This window comes from Morone saxatilis, unplaced genomic scaffold (genome assembly GCF_004916995.1).
Source record: "Morone saxatilis isolate NCDOM2014 unplaced genomic scaffold, NCSU_SB_2.0 Contig16, whole genome shotgun sequence".
Taxonomy (NCBI): domain Eukaryota; kingdom Metazoa; phylum Chordata; class Actinopteri; family Moronidae; genus Morone; species Morone saxatilis.
Genome location: NW_023339718.1, coordinates 628,108 through 638,360, shown reverse-complemented (window position 1 = coordinate 638,360; position 10,253 = coordinate 628,108). Strand labels below are relative to the sequence as shown.

Here is a 10,253-nt window from a genome sequence, read left to right as displayed (position 1 = left end):
CCCAAGGGGAATGTTGAAAGTCATGTGGAAATAATTGCTGTTAAGACTCAGAGAACTGCGCCAAAGCTGCCAAATCCCCCCAAAATATTGTCCTCTAACTAGCAGATGCTTTGATCCAAAGTGACTTACTGTACAGAGAAGTGCTGAACAGAGAAACAGAGTTCCACGTTTGAGCTCGGGCTGCCAGCGGAGTGTCACTGGAAACAGAGAATTAAAGGACGGCTCTCAACAAAAAAGTCAGTCTTACCTATTGGCCTGTGGTGACATCAAAGCTGCTCCCTGGATACACAGGACTGCCGGGAAATGAAGTTATGTTTAATTCTCCAGCGTAAATGAATGACTGCTATATATCCACAGCCTATTTAAAATCCTACATGATAGATAAGTATTGAATCTTCCAGAGGCATTCTTCATGCCACACAGAAATTTTAGAGGGCATGTGCCCGTGTTAGATTTGACATGAAAAGTTCTGTATCCAGACTGCTTCCACCGTCACAGACAAATGACCTGTCTTCCTGCCAAACTCAGTGTGGTGTGTGTTCCCGAACAAGGCCTGACCTATGACAAAGCGTGTGCCTTCAAAGCACATATACGTGGACACATGTTTGTATATAATATGTGTGTGTGTTTTGTGCTGTGAGAGAAAGACCCTGTTTTTGGACATCAAGGCCCCCCCACACACACAGACACACACACTGAGCAATACCAGACAGGCTCTATATGACACCTCTATCTAACTCTATCAGGTACTCTACTCAGTGGACTCATGCAGATAGGTCAAATGCAACTCAGCTGATCCCCCCTGTCCGACAGAAAGTGTACTACTGTTGACCGCGAACCTGTGTGGCAGCCCTGTCTGGACGAAGTAGTGCATCATGAAGGGCTTATAGAGTGTCATCTACGTGTCCGTAAATCTCCACCCTCAGTGAAGCTGGCCACAGATTTTCACTCCCCACGAGTGAATACAGAACTGTACTCAGTTTCTATCTTTTTTACACAAGATATAACACTGATGATATAATAATAGAACTGTATAAGACAACTTTCTACTCATGACGGCATTGTAAATGAATGGATGGATAACTTAAAAGCAGTAACACCCTGCAGTGGCTTATTGTTGTGTATTAACCCATGGAAAAGTATTGCATAGTTGAGTATCTAGTCTGTAGGTAAACAATGAAAACCTCTTCAATATATATTTAAAATTTGTAACGACACAATGTAAACACATAGTGTTAAACGTTCTGTACCAAAACATGCACTTATAAAGCAGCTCCTGTACTGGTAAAAATCTAAAACTGCATCTTAAAATCTATTCATTTAAAATCACTGAATTTCTAAAAAGCTATATCCTCACATGAAATGCTGCTTATTTTACCTTTCAATTGAGCACCCTGTTTGCACTGTGTTATTACACTGTTGTAATTACATTATATATTAAGAGATTTGCATTAAAAACTAGCACAGCATAATTCTGTACTTAAAATATTGTAGTTAGCTACACTGGTTAATACACTGGAATAAGACCCATGTAAAGGGAAAAGTTACCCTTTTTGTCTGGTTTAACTTTGACAGTCGAATAACAGATGGAATACCTTGATATTAATCCTATTGTTAATGAATGCCTTTGTACAGTAGTGGATAAGAAGCTTTTCATTCTCCTGTTTTGTAACTTATGGTATTTAAATGTAGGTATTATTATTGTATTTAGAGGTATGAGAAGACTGGCAATATTTTTGACTATTTAAAGTAATTTTGAACTCATGATATTAAAGAGGTACCTCAGGCTAATGATGTTCGTAGATTGGTGAGACTTGTGTGTTTGCAGGTGAAAGGATTTACCAAATGCTGGTGAAAAACGATCAGGAGATACACCTGTTGGTGCTTCAGCCAAACTAAATCCTTTGTTGAATTCAAACAAAGACACCCCTACCAGGCTGTGAACACACCTCTGTGAACTGAGAAATGCTATGTTTTATATTCAAATACAGTGACCGCAGAATTCAGTGTGTACAGATTGCTTTTTCTTCTCTTTCGTTAACAAAACAACACATTTTCAACTCAATTATTCAACAATGAAACAGAAAACTCAAAATTTGCTTCACAAGGTTTTATTCAAATGCAGGGGTGAGGTTGTAAATAAAAAAAAGGTTAATGAAAATGCTAGGACTGAAGGCAAAAAGGTATTCTTGGAACAGTATGTCTATACACTCGTGCAAAAACATCTGCAACATTTAATAAGCCTGTTGTTTTAGGCAATTAATCTGAACTCAATATCACTCATTAACTTTTTTCATGTCTTTTTTTGTATTTCCCTATATTGATATTGCACTTCTTAAGTGATTGACTGGAATTTTCAGACAGTGGGTCATATAGTCAGCCTGTGTGGATAACAGGTCTACATAGGAAATGTTCAGAAGTAAACACATCACAAAACAATTTGGCTGGAAAGGCTTTGGAAAAAACTGGATACAAATGAAGCATGAAATGCAATATAAAATCATAGTTAGCTGACAAACAAACAGAGTTAAAGTTATTTATAGATCAATGTAAAACACATGACAGTGTGTTTCTATGGTCAGGTCAGGTGATAGATAGATGATTCATGGCGAAGGTGTCACATTCTGAGCCCAGTTTCCCAAAAGTTTTAAGCACATTGATGGCCATTGTAACATCTTTTCGGAAACTCTGTCCTGGTCTGTTAAAGAGACTTTAAGTCAGGTATGGTCTGGGTAAGATTTAAGTTAAGAGTCAGGTCAGGGTTAGATCTCTGTCTCATGCTACACGATGAGAGTACCATGGTAGAACACTGTGCTGACAGTGACAGAAGACATGTAAAAGTGCCTCAGTTTTGCTCTGCCAGGAAAATAATAAACTTTCTTTAGCACTGAGCTATTTCCAAGCTGTATAATGTAACATACAGTATACTTCCATGGTGGTTCTTTCTACATTAGTGTCTGCTTCATGATTAATCCACGAATGGCTCTCAACACAAGAACAAGAAGAAAAGCACAAATCTTCGCATCAAAGCTGTTTAAGACAGTGCATGCTGAGGTTGCTCCAGATTTAGAGCTTAGTTTATGAATCCACATCTTTTTGTTTCATGTTAACATGTATGCTTGCGTGAATTCCTGTGCTGCTAAGCATCCCACTGGTCCTCATACTGTCCTTCAAATCACACTTATGTAGGTCCAATTCCACATGTTGTTCAGTGCTTTTATACTTATCCATCTACAGATAAAACGTTTCACCAATGATTAAAAAAACAAAGTTACTGTAGAGATAAAGTGATTCAGAATGTACAATGTTTCATGAAAGTGCTGAAACAATTTCCCCCCAAAAAAAGACTTATGAGTAGATGCTGTGGAATCACTTTGCCACTAAAATGTTTCTGCACATGTCGGCTATGAATTTAGTGCACAAGTCCATGTGTGCATGAGCATGTTTTCACTTCCAACACTGTGAGTAACAGACCTCCTACTGTGTGCGTCTGCCCACTGAGTGCAGAGAAAGAAATTAGAAAAAAAGTAATAGAGGAGAGGAGAGAAAGTGAATAAGACGGCAGGAGAAACCGCATCAATCATGACAGCCTTCTCCACAGCCCACAGTGACTACCTACAGCGCAGAGAGAATCTAGCCTCCCACAAACCATCCATCATTCAAACAAGCGTGACCGGTTTCACAGCTCTGCCGTGACTATCCCACATACAAAGTTCGGGAATCACCAACCAAGTCTGCCCACACGTTACAAAGAGTACTGACACTAAACATGACCTCCACCTCGCTCAAGAAACTCTGAAGCTCTTCCAGTTACCCTTCATCTAATCCTCTCCTACTCTAGGTGACCAGCTTCTGCTAGGAGATATTGTTGAAATGTGGCTCCAAATGATAAACCTATTGTGACTCTTTATATCTCCCACAAGCCTGGGCATATGCTGCAGTCGAACAGATGGGTCGATACATATTCCCTCACCCAGAGAGGGGTTGAGAGTTGGAGGGTAGTGAGGGCCGGAAGAGGACAAGAGTGGGGGAGGGGTGCAGATCTGGTGTGACAGACTAAAGGATTTACAGTATTTGTACAGTGTCAGATTAGACAAGCAGTGGTCCTCATACTGTCTGACACTACCACTACCCATTATGACAGGACAAAACCAGCTGTGCAGCATAGCGTGGCTCAGTCATAGTACACTGGTTGCGTAAAAAAAAACAAGAGTGTCAGCAGAGGTGATGTTTGATGGTGAATCTCAGTGGGATCTTCTATTTGTTTTTCAATCTCCCACATGATCCCAAATGATCAACCATACACATTACATACTTTTGTTACAGTTTCTAATTTCTCATGCTTTGGAAAAAAAGTGGAAAAAAGCACTAATAGCTTTCCGTATCAGTACAGTATGATGATGTAAATTGTGTTACATGCTGTTTCTGAATGTTAATATAGTCACAAAAGGCCAGTGCAGAGCTTTTCAATGGTACAACTGAAAAACATTAAAAAACAAACATGGCATCATTACAATCTTATAACAGTACAGGAATAAAACCACAGTTACGTAAAGAAGAAATAAAAACACAAATAATGTCCTTCATGACAGTGAATGTAGTGTGAAAACCAAATTGACAGGTTGACCATAGACCTCTCGAGCATTTGGTGAGTTGGTGATATTCGGTATGATTCAGGCCCTGGCATAGTCACTAGGTACATTTGTGACTGGGCTGTGTGTGCTTGAGTGTGAATGAATGAGTAACTACGTGTTGGTGCATGTGTGTATACAGTACAGCACCTTACAGTGCAGTACAGTACAGTGTGTGCAGTGCCAGAGGGTGCAGGCATCTGTGTGTGTATTATTTGTTGCGTCTGAGTCTTGAATCCTAGCTGTCCCAGTCAGGGCCGGCCAGCCCATCGTCATCTGAATCAGACTCTGGTGAGGCCTCCTTGATACGGCGCAGTGCCTCATGGATGCTCCTGGTCAGGGGGTCGGTGGAGGCCGGGAGCTCTCCCTGGTCCTTTCTTTCTTTCCTGGGGACACGCCTCAGTTTGACCCCCTTGCGAATTTGAACCAAGATGCTGTTGGGGTCATCGTCACCCTTGGCAGGAGGCAGGGACCGCTGGTCGACCTTCCTCAGGTGGAAGCTGCCTCTCTTCAGGGAGGCTAGCACCTCGTCCATGGGTGAACTCTCTGCATACAGGAAGAGAAGAGGAAAACGGACAGTGATTGGCTACTGTATTTCGGTAATCTAATAGAACCTACTATGGAACTAAATAGTTTCAGTACCTCTTCTGCTGTGGGAGTCAAACTCTGGAGTCTTCCTCAGCTTTTTCCGGGCGCTCACCAGTTGGCTACTGTCAAAGAAGCGAGGGATAAATGGGCCGAGTGGGGAAAGGGAGAGCTCTTCTCCTGCACTCTTCCCCTCAACCTTTTGCCCATGCCGACCTGGGCTCCCAGAAGGTGACAACTCCTCCTTTGTTGGCAAAGGAGGTGGTGGGGGAGGTGGAGGAGGAGGGGAGATGGGGGATGCCAGTAATGAGGACAGGGAGCACGGAGAGCAGGTGGAGTCTGCAGGACTGGGCACAGGCAGCGGAGGAAGGGATGCTGTGAGGGCCGTGACTGGCTGAGTGGTGAGCGTGGAGCTGGGGCTGGGGTCCGTCTGTACACTGGTACTGAGACACAGCGGCTGGCCCTGCGTCTGGACACAGACTGAATCCACACGCTCCTCCCTCTCACTCACGCTACTCATTTCCATGCTCCTTCCACGGTCTCGTCTTCTACTGTGGGACACACGTAGTCGAGTAGACTTCAGAATTACCTGACCTGGGTACCGCTAGAAAAAGACACAGAGCGAGACAGAAGTCAGTCAGTAAGAAAAAAAATTTAATTGGTGAGACCTTTATGGCATTCAAATATACACAAGAAGGAAATACATACTTGCTTGAAAGTGCGTAATCTGTCCAGAGTTCTCTGTCTCTCCTGACTAACTCTACTGTTCTTCCTTTCCTCGTCTTCTTCTTCTTTATTTTTCAGCTGACAAAGTTAGAGATTTAGAGTAGAGGAGAGTTACTGACAGTGCTTTACAGGTAAACAGTCACATCATTATTAAAAACCTTATACCTGTAAGATCTGGTGGGATATAAAGTCCTTGTGGATGGTTTGACGTTTCTGCTGATTCTGGGTGTGGTTGGATACACAGATCTCCTGCAGGAAGAGGAGAGGTTGGTCAGTGTCATATACCATATATAAATATATGTATGTCAGAACCATTTATGTGCCATGTGCCTTTATAATTTTGTTGTAGGCAAGATTGACTCTTTTAATAGTTCCTGGACATTTATGATAACAGGTCATTACATCTTATAAGCTGATATCACGAGTGATTCATTTATATTTCTACTTCTTGTGTATTCTCAAAGCGAAATCTAATATTCAAATATATCAAATATAACTACAGCGTATATAAAATAAAAATAAAATTATTTATACATAATAAAAACAGGACACTGTTTCAATCAAACAAAAATACACAGTGCAGGATACGCTTCAGGAATGAAAATAAATGTGAATGTGAGCAAGGTGTACACACCCTCTTGTTCCTCAGATAGGAGCGCTTGGCAGTAATGCGCCCCCTTCTTGCCTCCAGCTGTCGAGCGCTGACCTGAAGTCTGCGAAGCTCTTCCCTCTCTGCAGTGTCATCCTCTGTAATATCATCTGCACTTTCAAAGGTGTCATAGTAGACCACCTCATCCTGACGCTCTAAAAACACGTGTACAAAAAAAGACTTTTGCGGACACAGGTACAGATCTTTCATTTCACTACACACCAGTAATGTAATTATTCAGACTATTTTGTAGCTCATGCACAGCAAACAGTATAGAATAGTCTGTGAAATGTAATGTCTTATCTGGACTCTCTTGAAAATGTTACATGCATCTCAAGGGGCTTGTTGTAAGCAAGATTTATCTAAAAGTAGCAAGTAAGTCTTGGGCCAAAATACCTGTCATCTGTCTGCGAACGCTGTCTAGTTGAGCAGTGAGAAGCAGCTCTTCACACTGTAGTATTTCAGCCTGGATGTCATACAGTTGGAGCTGAAGCTCATAGTACTGTGTCTCCATGTGGTCTAAGAGGGCCATGGCATCCTCGCTGCTACACAGACTCTGCATCTAAAGAAAGGGCCCGGGACAAAAAACTAAGTCACAAAACAACTGTGTGTGCATATGTGTTTCGTATAGCATTACGTGTTATGACCACACCTCGTCTCGAAGTGTGTGTTTCCTCTGCTCCAGACAGATCTCCCTGGCTCTCTGGAGCTGCAGAGTTTCCTTTGCGACAGAGTAGCGAAGTCTCTCCATGCGCTCCACCGCCGCTGTCCATGAAGATTTACCAAACTTACGCTGGTCCACCTTCATACGCTCATACACGCCTACACATACACACAACACACACACACAGACAAACAAAAGGCAATGTACTTTTGGCAGTGAAACTTGACGCAGCTTAAATTGACGTGCACTTGTGTGAAAGTGAGTCAACAACTCGATCACAAAACTTTCTCCTCTCGTACAATGAGTGGGCATGTCACCCACAATTCTTTTCAATTTAATGTGAAGACTTTAGTCTCACAGGAGTAAAGCATTATTTCAGTAATGTAGAGGGAGACATCTATTGGCCCAATTTAGACATTACAACTTCTTTCATTCTAGTTTTCACTTGAAGCTTTCATTTGAACCTTATTACATTTTTGATCTAATAAGTGTCAGATAATAAATGGCCCAATCAGTAGTGGAGAAAAACTGGGATAAGCAGGGGCGCGTTGTGGAGTAACCCTGCACAGAGACAATCTGCTGGCAGAGCTCTTTGATCAATAGGTTGTCCTTGTTTCCTCCTGTCCCTGTCAAAGCACGGCTGTCTGCACTGCCTCATTAATACCAAATCACATTAGCCCTGGCGTTCAAAACCACACACAGGTCAATAGCAGGCCAATGCTTCCACTACGTGTGTGTGTGTGTGCCTGCGTGCTGTGTGTGATTATTCAAAGTCATTCCTCTGCTGCTTTATTGACTTGACATTGACATTGACAGTGATGACATACTGTACCTTTCTGGGCCTTGGCAGTGATCTCAAAGTATTTTACAGTAAACTCCTGGATATTTAGGACTGCTTCCTGAGCTTTCTTCTGCCAGTCGAAGTCCTCCTTTTTCAGAGCTTCAATTCGCCTTGGGCCCAAGTAGTCATTCTCCATGGAAATCTGTTGAGAGAGAATGAACATATTTTTGTCAGCAAGACTAAGAACGACAGGCATCATTGATAGAGTATGAAAAAGATTTATCGTGTGAGAAACAGCTCCCCCAAAAAACATGTATTGTATATAAAGTATATAGCATCCAGAGGATAACACTGCTACTTTCTCATTTGAGATTCAGAGGTTGTTTGAACCCCAAAAGTCACACTCACTGCCACTTAGTGGCAAGACTGAATGGGTTTAGAAATTTTTTCCTTATTTATATATAGGAGTCATTACTTGGTGGTATACAAGACAGTACAGTATATTGTACACATGTTGCAGAGAGGGATTCTCTGACTTAAATGACTGCATGCTATGAGGGACAGGATAAGATAGAAATGCGCACTCTATCTCAATAGTTTCACCAGAGAAAGCAGGCCTGGAGAGGGAGCTACAATCCAACATATGGAAGCACTGACAAAAAGCAGCATTTTGTCCATACATGTTACCATAAACACATTTAAATGCACATGCATATATCTGTGTAAAGACATTTTTTTTTCATATTTCAAGTTTCAACCAGCTTACAAAAGCATAATCACCATTTAGACAGAACATGGGGAATTAATATAGCTTTTTTCATGACAAGAATTTCATGGGGAAAAAAAGAACTGTGAAATTCCTTCTTAAAATTTTTTATTTGCTGATAAAAGGAGGAATGATAATTTAACCATTTTATTCACTTAAACTTGTAAAAACCTTTAAAAACGAAAACAAAATATTTAATGTTTCAGATGTAGTACTACACACTATATATTTTTGCACATGTATAACCATAATGAAAAATGACATTCCTATGTCTCAGTTAACCACTCACGGACATCAGTAAAGACACTGATCAACACGGAGCAAAAATCAGAGGAATGAACTACCTGATGTCTAAGAGGAAAACAAAAGGTGCTTGTTCAGCACAAAGAAGGAAAGTGAGCAGCAAAGCTTACAGAGCTGCATCCCTGTCTGCCCCTAAGTAACCCCGTTGCACCTCAGCTCACACTGCACTACTCAGCAGTGCACCAGTATCATTTAGCACTGCAATTTCCTGCTGTCAGGTTGCCTGTGCTCAGCCCTTTGATTTTTTTTCTGCATTCCTATACATAGTGTAATTTTAGACCTGTTGGTTTTACATCGTATGATTTGTTTTACATTTTCTTTACTTCATCTTACTGGAGCTTTAGCTATTACTATTGAAATATACCGTATGGGCTTGTTTTGCTACATGAAGATCAGTGTATACACTGGAATATGCTAGCTCATTTATCAGTGTGGGCTTCATTATTGTTGTCAATGCATTCACTATTTATCATATTTTCTCTGTTAATCGTACAGTCTGTATTAATGCAGTAAACCCATTTAAAACTGATGCTATTCAGTTAATTGAAAATACAGGGAATTTGGACATAATTTGTGATTATTTGGTCAAATCAAATCAATTGCTACTTTTTGACATACTATACACTGACATTCTTCCAATGAAGGCCACACACTGTGGCTACTTCAGATTTCCTTTCATTCAAACCAGACAATCCACAAGTCGCATACATACATACATACATACATTCTGAGTATATATTACATGGAGAGTGTAAATATATTATCTGTTCAATCTTGTTAGTCTTGTCTCAATATTAACCAGGATACAGATTTCACTGAGTAGCTGCATGTGTATGCTTTACAGCTGATATTCTTTTTACAGTCCTCACGTTTAATCAGTTTCCAGTGTGACTGAGTTAGGAGGTTTAGGGTAGACAGCAGCATTTTGAGGTTATGTCAAAGACAGAAATAAGGATTAATGGCCAGCAAAGGCTAACAGAAAAAGAAAAACAAACCCACAACTAAAATTCAGATGAAGAGGAGCTACATAAAGCCATTCTGTTTGCAAGTTTAACACTGAAGGCTATAAATAGACCCGGAAGTGTGAGTTCAAACTCCCCTTTCCCCCCATCATGCTGGTAGGAGGTTCTATGGTGTAATGGTTAGCA

At 41.0% G+C, this 10,253-nt stretch overlaps 1 protein-coding gene across 1 annotated transcript in view; it reads right to left on the bottom strand.

Moving 5' to 3' along the window:
* Window positions 1-2,022: 2,022 nt before the first annotated feature.
* The window catches only part of LOC118325324 (junction-mediating and -regulatory protein-like), a 15,933-nt gene continuing 7,702 nt past the window's right edge, over window positions 2,023-10,253 (bottom strand). Inside the window, exons 3-10 of the mRNA XM_035657952.1 lie at window positions 8,088-8,238; window positions 7,244-7,413; window positions 6,988-7,153; window positions 6,577-6,746; window positions 6,108-6,191; window positions 5,925-6,020; window positions 5,274-5,820; window positions 2,023-5,177 (exon numbers count right to left, since the gene is read on the bottom strand). Coding sequence (XP_035513845.1) covers window positions 4,870-5,177; window positions 5,274-5,820; window positions 5,925-6,020; window positions 6,108-6,191; window positions 6,577-6,746; window positions 6,988-7,153; window positions 7,244-7,413; window positions 8,088-8,238 — 1,692 coding nt within the window. The 3' untranslated portion in view covers window positions 2,023-4,869. The remainder of the gene's footprint in view (window positions 5,178-5,273; window positions 5,821-5,924; window positions 6,021-6,107; window positions 6,192-6,576; window positions 6,747-6,987; window positions 7,154-7,243; window positions 7,414-8,087; window positions 8,239-10,253) is intronic.